At 40.6% G+C, this 17106-nt stretch overlaps 1 protein-coding gene across 5 annotated transcripts in view; it reads left to right on the top strand.

Annotated features, from left to right (window-relative positions):
* Positions 1 to 17106, top strand: part of osbpl6 (oxysterol binding protein-like 6) — a 47362-nt gene that overhangs the window by 2402 nt on the left and 27854 nt on the right. For all 5 annotated transcript variants that reach the window (XM_026143719.1, XM_026143722.1, XM_026143720.1 and 2 more), the window contains exon 2: positions 7708 to 7956. In XM_026143719.1, the coding sequence (XP_025999504.1) occupies positions 7807 to 7956 (150 nt within the window). In that variant the 5' untranslated portion in view covers positions 7708 to 7806. The remainder of the gene's footprint in view (positions 1 to 7707; positions 7957 to 17106) is intronic.

Raw genomic sequence — 17106 nt, 5'->3', positions numbered from 1 at the left:
TGGATGATAGCTGCTCCTTAATTTGTGGACCTCTTGTTGATCTCTGATGGAGACCTGTGGCTTTGTTCTCGCCACCCTGACTAGGAGAAAGACCCTGCAGGCTGTAGGAATGTGCATGTTACTCAAGGAAACTGTTGTTATTATTGCTGGTGCTGTAAGTTTGCGGTTTCCTGAAACGAGTCAGTTAGTCACTCTTTTTGTTGTGTTTCGTTCCCTTAAGGTAAGAGAGATTATAGAAGAACAATTCAACATAACCTTTGTTATCCTGTGTGCTGTGACTGCATCAGCAGATTTCTTGCACCAGGCCTCAAACATTAAAAGAATGAAAAAACTGAACTCAGTGCTTAAATGTCACTTTGTACTGCCCGAACCTCAGAATTACACTTTTAATATTCCACCAGGGAAATTTTTGGTGTATGTAATATTCAGTTATACTATAAAAAAGACAAGATACTTGGTTTTTACATCTTTACTGAGCTGCCGTATCCGTCAACTGCCCGAGCAGTGACTACAAATCCTGCAGCCTATCTGCTGATAGTCATGCCACCGTGAAATCCCCCGATCTTGCCTGATCCGTTTAGTACTTGGACATGGAGACTGTCTGTGAAAACCAAGTACCAGAAGTCTTGGGATTGGTGTGGCTCAGGCAGTAAAGCAGGTCCTCCAACAGTCAAAGATCGTTGATTTGATCCCCGGCTGTAAGAGTGTCCTGAACCCAAAACTGACACCTCAATATTTACAGCATTGTCAGCAAGGGTAATGACCACTCTGTAAGTTGTATATATGTTATAAATACACTGGTATTGTAGCCTGTATTGGCAAATTAAACCCTTGCTTGCTTTATGCCAAATAATTAATTTAGCTTGTTTGTTCAGCTTGTCGTAAGTGTCCCCAGAGGGTAATGAGCACCTGTTGATGGCGCTGATCTTAGGTTAAATTATTTTTTCCGCATAGAATTTGTTTCAAAGTTTTCATCATTGCCTTTGACTGTGAAATCCCCTCTCCTGAAACTCAGTTTCCTTCCTGGAGCATGAAATAAGATGGAGAAAAGTTTTATGTGACTGAGCATAGAGTGCATTTTGGAGTAAACAAGAGAGATGGGAAAAGGCAAGTTTTGGGGGTTTCTTCTCTTTTTTTCTAGATAAGTGTGTAATAAGTGTGTAATACATCAGCACAGAGGAACAGACGAAAAGGTACAAAAATGCATCTTTAATTACTGTTGCCCAGCTACCATGCAGTGCAGGTTTACTTAAATAAAACAATATATATTGGCACTGGTGCATACATATATCTGTATTCATAACAAACAGTATCATGCAGTTGCTTTAAGGCACTACTCTACCCATTTTCCTAATCAACTGTTGGTTTAACCAAAGGCTAAACCTGCAATAAATAAACAACTGTTTAAGGTTTTTAATATGTATTCTCCATTATTAGTAACCATCTTACTTATCATATTAAGAGTTTTTGTGTCTTTATCTTTAATGTGTGTATTTATTATTGTAGATTGTAGCTGATAATGATTTTTCTATAGGTTTTAAAGGTCAAACTACGGATGGACATTACACACCACCTTGGGTATAAATGCTGTGGTCTGTGGCATGGTTCATGTGCCATACATTTGTCTATAAACATAAACTAGAAGTAAATAAAAATTACGGATCTGTTCATAGCACATCTTCATGTCATCGGTAGAAGAACTATCGCTCTGATGTTTCACAGGATCATTCAGCGGCAAAATGTCCTTCCATTTTTTAAGGTTCGGTGACGTTTCTCAACTTGAGGCATTCAGAAAATGTCGACAGAAAGACCCTCCCAGCTGCTTACAACTGCCTCTTTTGTTCCTTTACATGTCTGAAAGACAACTGAAGGATCCTCTTTGTCTCCTAGGATCGGAAATCTTAGAAACCACAGTCCATTATCTGACTTTCAGACTTTCAAACCATACTATCACAAGGGGAGGTTAAGGAGGAAATTGAGTGCACATATTCTTTTGTAATTATAAAAAAAAACAAAAACAAGGAGCCTTTTCCCTTTGGCATATAGTGTGCAGTGTTTGAGTGAAGTACATAGAACAGTATAGTTTTTATTGCGGTCTCACTCAGCTCACTTCTATTCAGTTTTATTGCTTTAAATGGGAAACGCTGAAGCACAGCGGAAGCAGATGCTCATCCATCATCCATCATTACACAGAATATAAGCCATCAGGGCCGTAAAAACAATAAATGAAAACAAGGAAGATGAAACCAATAAATAGGAAGGAGTTTATATAAGATTACATTGGCTTCTTCTTGGAGCATCTTTGTAGTTTATCTACATAAATACACCAAACAGAACTGCACATTTATAAAGATGCTATAGTGTTTGGTTTGACTTTGCAGAGATCTTGACCAGGTGCTTCAGAGGTGTTCGTCCTGTCTGCTTAGAGCTGCACCATAATCACAGTGACTGGATTTAGAACAATAAGCTCATGACTCATCGGACGTTCCCCAGCACGATGACTGGCTTTGTGTGGCGCAACGCTGCCGTCCGTCTAAGTCAAACAGACATTTATGATGCTGGCACCTGCATTTTCTTGTGAACTGAAAGCTTCGGTTAAAGCCCCAAACCTGCTTGTTGTGTCTCTGAGCAACGGGCTTACCAAGAATGATCCGATTCAGTACGTAAATGCCGACTCTTCTTTTGTTTGTTTTTGTTTGGCTTTAATAAACAGAACATTGAATTCATGTAGTCAGTGTTGAAACTATATCTTCTGCTGAAGTGAAACAAATGAAATGAAAGCTCGGTTGCATGCTTTCACTTGACTTTTGCTTCAAGGTCAGCAATTGTTACTGCAAATGCTAACAAACTAGAGCCTGCATGCTCGCAGACTAGCAACAATATAAAACTGTTAAACTTACACTCAATGTGCTCATCACTTTTGCTTTCTAATTAGGTCAAGGGGATTAGATCTGTTAAATAGATGTAAGTGGAATACGCTATCTGGATGGATTTAGTGCCGTGTACTGTAGCTTAGAGCCTTGGCTGGCTTAAGAGAGTGCAGGATGATGACGTTGTTAAAGGATCTGAATTATAGATTACAGTGTGTGAGTATGCTGCATGCTTGCTTGTGATCGTGCAGAGCTCCTCTGTAGAGTCTGCATTTCCTTGGCTCAAGGGAGAGCCTAGCAGAAACATCCGGCAGTTAAAAACCACAGGTTGCTCCAGAGTTGAATACAGTATCTATGAGCACCATGCTGACTGTGCCGTGACACTGTGTCACTGGCTGTGGCAGGAATTGATAACCCTGCATTTACACACAGTTTTCAGAGGAGTCTTTGTTATTGGTAAAGTTTTTTTTTGTATAACCAGTTTTGTTTATTTGGTTTTCATTTCATTATTAATGAGAGATATTTTAGTTTTGTAGATTTTAATAATCAATTTTTTAAGGTTTCACTCTAATGCTGTGTGTTTAAGATTATCCTACAATATAAATGTTTTAGTCTCGCCTGATTTACTAGATATGAGCATCATCTGTCTATTTTGATTATTTAATAAGGTCTTCAGCATTTAATAGGTTGATCTAGCTAAATTAGATAATAAATAAACAGGCCACATTACCGCTGTTTGCTTTGCGTAAATTTGGCAACCTCTCGAGTAGGGCTGGGCTATATCGTACCGTTCACGGTAATACCGGTGCAATGTTGGGCAACGATAGGAAAATGAAACATGGCGATAGAATATGGGTAAAACGCACATGCGCAGTGCCCATGTTTACATATGCACATGGCGGAAAAAGCATGGCGGCGACGCAGAATGAGAAGAGCGAAAGTGGATCGTTGAATGAAACCATGAACCTGAACTGGTTTGTAAAAATGCTGCAGCTTCACTGGTGTGGAACTGGTTTAGCTTTCGTCCGTCAGATACACAACAAAGCACTATTTTTGGTAGAGCATGCTAGCGGGCCGTCGTTATTACCGTGTTGTTTGGAAAATACGGCGCACTTAAAATCAATCCTTTGATTTTTCTGAAAGTCGACAGAGCCCCTTATAATCCCGTGTGACTTATGTATGAATTCTGGTTGTGTTTACTGACCTCGAAACGATTTTATGTGCACGGCGCTCGAAAATCTGTCAGATGTTTCAGTACGACTTTGCTGAGCTACGAAGCCGCACCGCTTGATGGATTGTGGGAGCGTTACGGCTATCGTAGGCGGAGCCTCGCGGAGTGATACGTGCTGTGCTTCAACATAATGTTACCGTATTGTGTGTGTATAAGCTCTTTTTAAGTGTTGTGGATGTTATACATGGTTATGCTGAGGATATGTCGGCCAGTTTCCACTGGAAATGCCTTTTGGTTAAACTGTCAGCGAGGAGTTTGCACTGTTACATTTTTATATAACTTTAATGCACATAAAAACAGCTGCTTGTTTCAGTGAAAATACATTGATGGTTTTTTGCACTAATAAAGTTGAGGAGTTGTAAAGTATTTTGTCTCGTCTCAATTATATCGTCAGTTATATCGTTATCGCAAATTTTCAAATGTATATCGTGATAAATATTTTTGGTCATATCGCCCTGCTCTACTCTCGAGGTCCAAAAGCCACATCGTCAACACTGAGGCGCTTGATAAAAAGAGATATTTGCCCTTGTAAAAGTCCAATAACATCGTCGGTGTCAAGTGTCGCAGTTTCTCAGCTGAACAGTGTTTGTTTTCTACTGTCTTGCGATCGATGTATGTTTTAACAGTGGGACCTCCAGAGAGCTCAGACAATTACAGAGCAGCACTGCAGGCAGTATTATGGGTGTCAGCGTGGCGCAACACAGTGCCATGACTAATGATGAAAATGAGTACACCCTGCTGCTACCTGAACATAAGGTTAACCAGACATTTTGAATCCAATATAAATCTTTCTCCGCCTTCACTGTCTGATGTTTTAAAGGTTACCTCACTGGACAGTGTTCTCTTGCTTGTTTGTGTGTTTATGAGGGTTTATACAGTTTTAACTGGTTTGTAACAATGCAGATAGAGCAGATGTTTTCCTGTATTGATTTGATGTCCTCTTCTAAATTCAATCATTATGATATTTGTAATTAGATGTTTAAGGATTTATGTCACAGTCTTATGGGATGATCTCAGTCTTGTGGAGGGGAGGCAGTGGTTGTAGTTGACAGTTAAAAGTGGTAGTTGCCACAATTCCTAAATTTAAACAGAGTTCAGTCTAAGGAAGTACAAATATATAGTTTGTCCCTATAGGTTAGAATAACGATCCACCAGTTGTGAAATTCTGACCAACATACCAATATTTTCTTTTTTTCATACTGTTTTAGTTCCTGTTTGGTCTCCATAGTAACAAAAAAAAAATACTCGTTACAAAAATACAAAAATAAATGACCTTTTTGAACATTTAGCCCATAGGTGTCAAACTCTGTCAAATTTGGCCCGCAGCCTACTTACATTTGGCCCGCGAAGCCATACCAAATTACTATCAGAGCTGGCCTACTGGTATTATACAGCTAATATATATATTGTTTAGTATTAAGCTTTGCTTGTTCCATATTCAGTTTTTCAGCAAGACGTGTTTGAGTCCATAAGAAAAGATTCATTCTTATATCTGGAGGAATAAATATATTTCAATAAATATTAACGTTAGCCCGCGACTTTGTTCCAGTTTTGAATTTTGGCCCACTGTGTATTTGAGTTTGACACCCCTGATTTAGCCCATCCGATAGCAATGTGACAAAAAGATAAATAAACAGATAAATACATTTAGGTCCATAATTTATTGGGCAAATATACAATTGTTCTAGTTTCGGCTCTGTACACCAGCACAGCAGATTTTAAAACAACAGCTGTTGTTTGCTTAAGTCCAGACGTTCAGCTTTCATTTAGGAAGTTTTACAAAATTTTTGTCATTAACTGTTTAGGAATTCCAGCCATTTCTAAACACAATTCCCCATTTTTGGTGGTTAATAAATAATTGGACAGTTTGTTTCCAGATGAGGAGACAAAAATGCTCATCAGTCAGTTTTGTTATTTGATGACAAATAAAGCAGACATATCTGAAGTTGATTAAAAGTGTTGAATTTGTCACGGTTCTGCGTCAGTGACCCAGTGTTTTGTGTATTGTTATTGTAATTTGTGATTTCTTGTGTTTAATATAAGTTTTGTCCAGTGCCTCTGAGTTAAGTCTGTGGATTTCCTGTTTTACTTTGAAGGTCTGTCTCGTGTTGGTGTATTCTGTTTTGCTCACCTGGTCTTATTTTGCCCAATTGGTTCCAGCTGTTCCTCATTCTCCCGTCCTGCTTGTGTATTTATAGTGTGTGTCCTTCAGTCCTCGTTGTCCTGCCATTCCTGCCTGTGTGTTCCGTTCACGTGTCTTTTCAGTTTTGTATTTTACCAACAATAAAGCTGAGGTTCTTTTTGAGTTTATTTTTGCCTCCATGAGTCCAGCTCTTGGGTCCTTTTCCTGCCTGCCTGCGCACAGACCATGACAGAATTTTGGTCAATGTCTGTTGTGTTTAAATGTTAGAAGTTCTGTATAAATAAACTGACTTGTAACTTTTCATTGTAGTTTCAAATATAAGGTCCGAAGGGGTATCAGTGGACATGAGGGATGTCATCATATCCAGAAGCAAACTAAATATACTAATCAGAGAGACAGCAAAAACTTTAGGAGTGGCCAAATCAACAATCAGGTGCATTTGCAAAAAGAATGAATGAACTGACGAGCTCAGCAACACCGACAGGTCTGAAAGAGCACAGAAACTAAAGTGCATGATAACAGAATTATTTCCATGGTTATTACAAATAACTTAACAACATCCAACTCAAGTTGTACTAGAATGATGGAAAGAGGAGAGAAAGCATTCCACATGATCTGTTATGGTGGAGGTAATATTATTGCACAGGCATGTATGGCTTCCAGTAGAACCGTGCCACCAGTGTTTATTCATGATGTGACTGCTGATTGAAAGGGCTGAATGAATCTCTTCTCAGATTCAGTATAATGAACCAAAAAATAATGACCAGTGGCTGAAGCAAAGGTCCCGACAAAGCATGTCAAGGGAGTAAACACAGCATTTGGTGATATCTGTGGGTTATGGATTTCAGGCAGTCATTGACTGCAGAGGATTTTAATCCCATATTTAAAAGAATTCTGAATTGCTTCATTTTGAGCCCCTGAAATCCACTGTGGAGGTGTACAGAGGGAAAACCAGAGTAATTGATGTCTTTGTCCAGCAAGTTATAAATGTAACTGTATTGGCGAGTGACATCAGTAAATGACATCACATTTGCTGCTATGCCAACATCAGTTAGCGCTGACTATTTATATATTAGACCATTATTGTGGCCAGTCCCTAGTTAAAATTGAAACAGTCAGTTTATATATCTTTGGATTTGTGACGATTGATTATTAAAGGAGTAATCCTGAGTGGCGCTGGTCTCATAGCCAACATAATGAAAGGCTTATTCAGTAATGCACTTGTAATGAGAAGAATCTCATGCTTCAAAGAAGAGCTCCGGGTGTCTCAACTGAATATCACTGAGTGAAATTTACATACTGAAAATGATGGAGGATATTTTTCGAAAGCCTCAGAGAAGCCAAGATGCTAATTTTAGTCACAGGCCGTGTGATTTACTGCCTGCTATAAGCAACCGAGGTGTGGTGCAATGAGGAAGCTGAAGTGCATGTGCTAGTGTAACTTCCTCACTCTTGTGTTTCAGATGAACAGCAAGCAGTGATCACGAGGAAGTGTCAGAGGATGCCCCAGATCTGCGGGGCCTAGTGCAGAGGGAGGTCCACAGAGCCGCACGGTGCCCACAATGTCTCACCACCAACACTATCAACAGCGAGGCCCCCACAGCCGCACCATGAGCTCTGAGGAGAGGAGCTCTACGCCGGTGAACAAGATCTCGACGCCAGTCCACAAGAGCACCTCCTCCTCTTCCTCCTCCCAGCGCGACAGCCGGCAGGTAATTTTCAGGCCACGGGCAGAAGAATCCATCTACAAATAGATTCCAGGGATGGCAGGACTTTGAATGAATGCAGCTTTAGCGGAGGTGGAAAAGGCAGGAGGCAACATTAGTTTGGAGTGCTGCAGTCTTCTATCAGTGTGACTGTTTATGCAAGAAAGAAGAGCTATGAGGGAATGATGAATCATGAAATATTCATTCAGCAGTTTTAGCTTTTGTAGCAAGAACAATCAAAGCTATTATAATGCACTGACATAATTAATATCAACTGCCATCATACAGAGAAGTTAGGCATGTCATGTTAAACTGTTCGTGACTTGAAGATGTGCAGAAACAGGATGTTTTTGCTTTGTTTTGTTTCCCTTTTTTTCATTTAAAATAAAGCCAAGTGTATAAACTCGCATTGCAACGAGATCAGCAGGGGAGGCTCCATGTAAACATGAAACCTCGATAAATACAAGTGCTGACAGATGGCTGGGTAGATGAAGAATTTTTAGTCAAGTTAATCTTAACCTCTGTCAACAACAGCATGTGAAATATGTAGCATCCTAGCATATCAGAAACCAACGAAGGAGTGTTAGGGCCACATTAAGAAAAATATATATTGTTGATTGTTTTGAGAAAAAAGTCGAAATGTGGAGATTACAGTTGTTTCAAGACAAACTGCCAAGCTTCCTCTAACCTCTGAGTTACTGAAATCGTACTTCTGAATCAGTTTAAGTAACAAGATAGGAAATTATTTCTCTTATAGAATGTAAACATATTGTGGTGATAAGTATAAGGACGTTGAATAGATGGTGCAGAAAGTTGCATTTGGTCACACGAGGATGTTTGTTGTATCACAAGACGGCTGATCATTTGTTTCACTAACATCATCTTAACAATGCATTTTGTAGCGGGTGTAGCAAACGTCGCAGTCTGTCTTGAAACAACAGCGATAAGCTCCACATTTTGACTTCTTTCTTGAAATACATTTTTGACTTTAATCTCAAAATTTAGACTTTCTCAAAAGGATCAATAATGTGGCCCTAATACTCTGTCGTAGAAACCCCTTCAGTGGTCTTACAGCCAAACGCTTCATATAATTAATCAGGTTTTGTAACCCACTTGAAGAAAATCAGCGATCTTGGCTTGAGTAGCTAAATGCTATAGGCTGAATCCCTGTCTGTGTACAGTTTAAAGATCAGCGCTTATGTTTAACTGATTAATTAACCAAAGATGACTTAAAGCTTGGGGAAAACTCTTCTTTGGTAGTGATTATAATTTATTAAGATCCAAAAGTTGGCTGATTTTCAGTGTTCGTTACGCGGACTGGTGAGCGGTCGATCGGCCACATGTATGTCTGATTATGATTATGTTTCATACATGTGGAACACGAGCACAGTAGCATAGGCAAATACACACAGTTGCAGCCGTACGCTAACATGCCATTAGCATGGAAGTTCTTCGCTGTGAGTGAAGACTTAAAGTTCGGCAATATGAACGGGAGGGGGACCATTACAGAAACACTGCTAACAACAAACCTTCTCAGACACTTAAATCACCTTGAGTCTGTTGAACATTTTAAAGAAGCTAACAGGAAAAGGGAAACATTACCAGAGCTCAGAGCCAGCAGCAAACTGGGAGCCTCGGTATGAGCAAAGGATCAATGGAGCTACGAGGAAAATTATCGAGGGAAAACAAGAGGGGGGGTGATGTTGTCGATTCGTTTTGTTTTATAAATCCATTGCACATGCTTTTGTTTGGCGCAGTAAAATATGACAGATAAAGGGTTGGGTGTACAGCAGCACATTTTCACTTAATTATTTGTACCTTTATTTTCAGTTGTTTCTATGAGAGACGATTCTGTAACTTACTGCAGTTTGGAGGAAATGTTGTTGTCAATGAAGTCAATTATTTCTGGTAAAAACAAACAAACAAAAAAATTGCAGTCAGCATCAGCGGGTCACACATAGAAAACAACTGGAAACTGGGATCAGCCAAGAAAATCTCTACCTTTGATCTGATGATTAAGTTTAATTTCCTTGTTAGTAAATAGTAACCATGCAGAGACATACAGTAGGGTAAAGCATTAGAAAACAAATCATTAGGTGACTTTGCTAGACTTCTTTTAAGGATGTAAGAGGACCCTAATCAAGCGAGCAAAGAGCCCCTCACAGCATTACGGACCCAATGAATCCCCTCTCTGTAGTTGTCAAGGGCTCATGTTCATTTGTCACTCATATCAGTAAAAAAAAAAAAAGGACTCTAATTTCACAGCTCACATGAGAGCTGCTTAAAATGAACCCCTGTCGTAAGCCACTTGAAGCCCATAACCCACCTTACCTCGTTGAGCTGCTGTGTCACTGTGGCTGTGCAGAAACAGGACACCGAAACTGGAATCTCTGACTACACAGCTTTTCCGTCGGCACTGCGTGATGAATATTTCATGAGGGACAGGCGGAGGCTTGGTGCTCCAGTGAACATGTGGCACACTCTGGTGAGCTGTGTGGAGCTTTGTGTCTTCAGGAGATGGCTCTCGGAAGAGAAAACGGAGCTGGTTTGAGAAATGGGGCCTGTTAGAAAAGCACAGTCGAAGGCGTGCTGCTTGATGAAGCAGACACTCAACCCTTACAAACTCTCTGTTCACTGTTTCTTTAATGTTACCTACTCGCTTTTGAAAAAAGGTGAAAGGAGAAATATTTTATTAACAAATTTTTTGATTGTTGTAGCTGTCACGGTTAAGCATTTTGCTTTTTGCTTGCACCTGCCTGAAAATAATTTTTACTTAAAAAGATTCACGTTCAAATTTGACATCCCTGAAACTGGCATATAAGCCATACCAAGTCCTGTAAAAAGCTAGGTACAACCTTAGTACTTCCACAGAGAGTCAGAGGTTAAGAAGCTGCCAGGTGCTGGTGATCACATGCACTTGATTAACTGATCATCAGCCAGTTTGAGCACCTGCAAAACACCTTAAAAAGTTTTTGTCAGTTTGTTGGTCAGGGGCATTCTTCCCAGGAGTAGACGTCCAAGCAAATTCAACCCAATTCAACCTTGCAAAGCTCAAATAAACTGCAAAAAACCCAAGCGCTACATTTTAGACTCTACAGGTCTTAGTTAGCATGCTAAATGTTAACGTTCATGAAAGTACAATTAGAAAAAGAATAAACAAATATGGCTTGTTGTTAGAAGAAAGCACCTTCTTTCTGAAAAGAACATGGCAGCAGAACATAGGTTTGCAAAGTTGCATCTGAACTACAAGACTTCTGAAACAATGTCATTTGCACAGATGAGACAAAAGTGGAGATATTTGGGCATAATGCACAGCAGTACACTTGGCTAAAACACACTATATCAGCTGAAACACCTTATATATATCAACTGTCAAGCACAATGGAGGAAAAGTAGTGGTTTGTGCTGGTTTTGCAGCCCCAGGATCTGTGCAGCTTGCACTCATTGATTCAACCTTAAACTCCTATATATGCCAAGGTTTTGTACAGTCAAATGTAAGCTAATTTATCTGACAGCTAAAGCATAGCTTTAATTGGGTGGTGCAACAGAACACTGATCCTAAGCACAGCAGCAATCTATAGCAGAATGGCTGAAAACAAAGAGGTGACCTTAAGAGAGCTGTGCAAAAACAAATACCTACAAACCTAAATGAACTACAGTAATGTTGTAAAGAAGCGTGAAATGAAATTCTGATAAAGTCACTCAGAAAATAATTACTTAATAGCAGCATTGTGAAGACCCAGTGCAGACTTTCTATAGTTTAAATATGAGATTTATAAATGCCATAGGTTGTACATGACACAAGACTTTGTAAATCACAGTTAAACACAAAAGTGTCTTCACAGGCTCCACAGGGTAAGGCCCAGTTCCATCCTTCCACTCTTGGACAAGAGTAACTCTCTGTGACTGCCGAAGGCAATCCTAAGTGAGGATAAAAATATTGCAGCAGGCTTCGGGATGCTCTTATCATCTCTGATGAGAAATGGCAGATTTTATAATCATCATCTGTTCCTTTTTTACTACTGTCAGATGTATATTGAGATCATTTCACAAAAATGAGCCCACTTTGTTTCCCTTTAATTCATACGTTTACAAGCACGTCGTCATTCTTTTCTTCTATTACAACTGATAACAGCTAACTAGTGATGAACGTTATTCATTTAGCGCTTCTCAAAAAAAAAAAAAAAAAAGTGCCTACAGGAAAATTCACACAGACTAAATCAGCAAAATAAATTTAAAATTAGGCCACAAAGAAGAGGGAAATCTTTCCCACGGCATTTTTGTGGTTTGTGTTGCGCTGTGCCAGATATTAAAAAAATCTGCCTATATTCTCCAAGTATCATGGAGGAAGGAAAAGGGGGCAGTTTTCTGGCTTGCACTGCTGCAGCGGCGCAGGAGTCGCTTCTGATTTTTCCCATGCTCTCTCTGCAGGTGGACTTCATCTAGTTTTCTGAGCACTGCAGGTACTTCTTTCATAAGGTCCTTTGAGTGGCTATTCTGGCTTTCACTCAAATCACCCAGCCCCCCTGATGTGTGGATGATTGTGTGATGATCACATCTTAAACAGATTATTAACTGATTTAACTGCGAGGTTGTTTCCAACATCAAAACACGTCTGTGCTGATGTTATGTAAAGTTATACCGGCGCTTTCATTGCATTCGTGATAGCAGTATTAGTGTTTTCTGTGCAGGCAGTTTGCTTTGAGAAGAGTCAGTACAGCACATCTTCCCTTGGACCGCAGATCTTAAGACCTTAGCTAGCTTGGCCGGGCCTCAGCGTTTGTGGATAAATGAGAGTGGGGGCACTTTGTTTGGGGAAAGCCTTAATGGGATCCTGCCCCCATTTTCAAATCAATACATGTCACTTCTCTCACTGCTGACGAATCCTGTTCACTCTGGAAGTCCTCATGAGAGCAATTAGAAGCAGCACCTGCAGCAAGTGCGAGCTGGCACCGACTCACGCACACAAAAATACACGCGTTTCTGTGTAGATGAAGATAAATGAACAACTCAACGTGTTGCTGCAACTATCAGTTAATCCTCTTGTTGCCTGTCATTTCCTGTTCGATAAGACATTTTAACTTAGAGATAATCTGGGTGGAAATCACACTACTGTATGTGTTTGAAAAATATTTAGGAAAGGTCCCTTTGATGGAAGCTGGCTGAGATTTATGAGAGCGGGGAAATCAGTGATGAGATCAGTTGTGTTTTTATGGTAATGGCCAGAAATCACAATCTGCTCCCTCGTCTGAAGATGTCTCTCTTTTCAAAGTGGTTTTCAGTCACCAGGTGTTTTTGTTGTGTGAGATCATTGTGACAAATCCACTTCAGAAAAGAGAACTGAAATTAAGACACTGAAGTGGTTTACCTTAGATCAGGGGTGCCCAATCCCGGTCCTCGAGAGCTACCGTCCTGCAGCTTTTAGATGCATCCTTGTTCCCACACACCCGAATCAAATGAATGGCTTGTTATCAGGCCTTTGCCAAACACGATGGCATGCTGAAGAGGTAATCAAACCATTTGATTCAGCTGTGTTGGAGTAGGGATGCATCTAAAAGCTGCAGGATAGTAGCTCTCGAGGACTGGGATTGGGCAGCCCTGCCTTAGATTAACACTGAGTCATGGCCGCTTCCACTCAATATGTCAAGTTTTTGCATATTTTTCTCCAGGATATTAACCCCACTGATCCCTTTTATAGTCTGTTATTTGGGCAGAAAACTAGCTGATGCCATTATATATTTAGTTTTTACCTGGTTATTATGTTTAGCTTTTATTTATCCACGCAAAGACCTCTTTTTAAAAAAAGTGTTTCAGCTTGGCACACTACAATTTTTAATATTTATCTACCAGAGGTACACTTCAACTGTGAGAGACAGAATGTGAAAAAAAAATCCATGAATCCACATGGTAGGATTTGTAAAGAATTTATTCGTAAATCAGGGTGGAAAATAAGTATTTGGTCAATAACAAAAATACAACTCAATACTTTGTAACATAACCTTTGTTGGCAATAACAGAGGTCAAACGTTTACTATAGGTCTTTACCAGGTTTGCACACACAGTAGCTGGTATTTTGGCCCATTCCTCCATGCAGATCTTCTCGAGAGCAGTGATGTTTTGGGGCTGTCGCCGAGCAACACGGACTTTCAACTCCCGCCACAGATTTTCTATGGGGTTGAGGTCTGGAGACTGGCTAGGCCACTCCAGGACTTTCAAATGCTTCTTACGGAGCCACTCCTTTGTTGCCCGGGCAGTGTGTTTTGGATCATTGTCATGTTGGAAGACCCAGCCTCGTTTCATCTTCAAAGTTCTCACTGATGGAAGGAGGTTTTGGCTCAAAATCTCACGATACATGGCCCCATTCATTCTGTCCTTAACACGGATCAGTCGTCCTGTCCCCTTGGCAGAAAAACAGCCCCATAGCATGATGTTTCCACCCCCATGCTTCACAGTAGGTATGGTGTTCTTGGGATGCAACTCAGTATTCTTCTTCCTCCAAACACGACGAGTTGAGTTTATACCAAAAAGTTCTACTTTGGTTTCATCTGACCACATGACATTCTCCCAATCCTCTGCTGTATCATCCATGTGCTCTCTGGCAAACTTCAGACGGGCCTGGACATGCACTGGCTTCAGCAGCGGAACACGTCTGGCACTGCGGGATTTGATTCCCTGCCGTTGTAGTGTGTTACTGATGGTGACCTTTGTTACTTTGGTCCCAGCTCTCTGCAGGTCATTCACCAGGTCCCCCCGTGTGGTTCTGGGATCTTTGCTCACCGTTCTCATGATCATTTTGGCCCCACGGGATGAGATCTTGCGTGGAGCCCCAGATCGAGGGAGATTATCAGTGGTCTTGTATGTCTTCCATTTTCTGATGATTGCTCCCACAGTTGATTTTTTCACACCAAGCTGCTTGCCTATTGTAGATTCACTCTTCCCAGTCTGGTGCAGGTCTACAATACTTTTCCTGGTGTCCTTCAAAAGCTCTTTGGTCTTGGCCATGGCGGAGTTTGGAGTCTGGCTGTTTGAGGCTGTGGACAGGTGTCTTTTATACAGATGATGAGTTCAAACAGGTGCCATTCATACAGGTAACGAGTGGGGGACAGAAAAGCTTCTTACAGAAGACGTTACAGGTCTGTGAGAGCCAGAGATTTTCCTTGTTTGAGGTGACCGAATACTTATTCTCCACCCTAATTTACGAATAAATTCTTTACAAATCCTACCATGTGGATTCATGGATTTTTTTTTCACATTCTGTCTCTCACAGTTGAAGTGTACCTCTGGTGCAAATTACTGACCTCTGTCATCATTTTAAGTGGGGGAACTTGCACAATCGGTGGCTGACTAAATACTTTTTTGCCCCACTGTAAATTCATGTGACATAGCAGACATCCACTGACTACTGGATTATTTGCTTAAAGGCTGATGGGAGTTTCTCAACGCAAAGAATTGGGGTATTTTTCTGTGGACAAGCCTGTCACCTGATCTCAGCCCATTAGAGCTTTTCATGCTTTTCTAGTTATTAAATACAAAACTTAAGGCAGAAAGATGCACAAACAAGCAGCAACAAGCAAGCAAGCAACTTGGCTGCAGTGAAAAACAAAGGAAACATAATTCGGTGGTCTCGAGAGAGCTGGGAGTCATTTTAAGATTGGGATTTTCATCCAAATGTTAAAGACAATCATTATTTTTAAAAGGATGGTAGGTTGTTACTTGCTTCTGAGACTCTGAACATGGCAGACATAACTTTATAGTCTTGTCACAAAGGATCCCATGGCTGTAGAAAGCTACAGTGGATAGTCCTTCATGTTTTGATTAGGCAAATATTGACGCCGGATGCCCTGCCGGATGCAACCCCTAAGAGATTTGTGTTTCCTCCCGGGACTGAACCACTTGTTAGGTAAAGAAAAGAAAATCTCTAGTCCAAATGGTTGGCGTTGGATTTACTTTGTCAAATACCTGTGAAGTGTAAGCTTTAAAAGTTCAGTAAATAAACCGTATGGAGTTCCAGTACTCATCCTCGGTTATGTCCGTACGTGCATGTGTTTTACAGAAGCAGCTGCAGTATTTCACCTGCAGGCTAACAGGGGACACATGCAGACTTTAAGGCTGTAACTGAATCTGCGGTGGTGTTTACACAGTGCATGACACCGCGCTTCTCTCAGGGTGTTAACGTCCCATCCATGTAGCAGTCTGCTCGCCTACTCCACCGTTTACTGCTCAGACGAACGCTGCGGTGAAATCCATCCTCGCGACAGGTCTTCTGTGGTTTTTAGCTGCTAAAATATAATCTTTCAGCGCAGCTTTGGTAGCTGAGTTTATAACGTAAAGATTACAGTTTCAGTACCTTACTATACAGGAAAAGATGTATTTTAAATTAATTTTTGTGGATTCAGTATTCTTTAACACTTCTCTACCTTCACCTGCTATCTCTTACCTCACCTACCTACCTCCACTCATGTAGCTTAAGACGACCCCACCTTTAACCCCCTAAATTATTCCCCTTTAATTCTATTTTAATTTTATTATATCTTATTTCATAGTTGTTTTATTTTGGTGAGCCTGGTCTTCCAGCGCTGTAGCCCATCTGCCTTGGGGTATTTTGCTTTCAGAGATGCTCTTCTGCATATTTTGGTTGTGACGAGTTGTTATGTGAGGTGCTGTTGCCTTTCCTATCAGCTCTAAGCAGTCTGGCAATTCTCCTCTGACTTCTGACATTAACAAGGCATTTTCAGCCAGAGAAGTGCCGCTCAATGGGTATTTTCTGTTTTTCGGGCCATTCTCTATAAATCCTAGAGAAGGTTTTTTGGAAAAATCTCAAGAGCTCAGCAACTAAATCACCTTTTTTCTGATGCTCAGTTTGAACTTCAGCAGGTCATCTTGACTATGTCTACATGCCAAAATGCATGGACTTTCTGCCATGTGATTGGATAATTAGATATTTGTGTTGAGTAGTTGAACAGGTGTTTGTAGAAGTGGCCAGTGTAGACTGATTTTCTGTTGAACTAACCAGTTAATCCACTTATTGTTGCAGCTGTACTATTACAAAGGTCTTGAAAATGTTTTTGTAAGATCACATGACTGCTTCTCCCTGAGCCTGGTTCTGCTGGATGTTTCTTCCTGTCAAAAGGGGGGTTTTCCTTCCCACTGTCGCCA

This window comes from Astatotilapia calliptera, chromosome 16, assembly GCF_900246225.1.
Source record: "Astatotilapia calliptera chromosome 16, fAstCal1.2, whole genome shotgun sequence".
NCBI classification, from domain to species: domain Eukaryota; kingdom Metazoa; phylum Chordata; class Actinopteri; order Cichliformes; family Cichlidae; genus Astatotilapia; species Astatotilapia calliptera.
The sequence above is the reverse complement of the archived record's forward strand: the minus strand, read 5'-3'. Positions and strand labels throughout refer to the sequence as shown.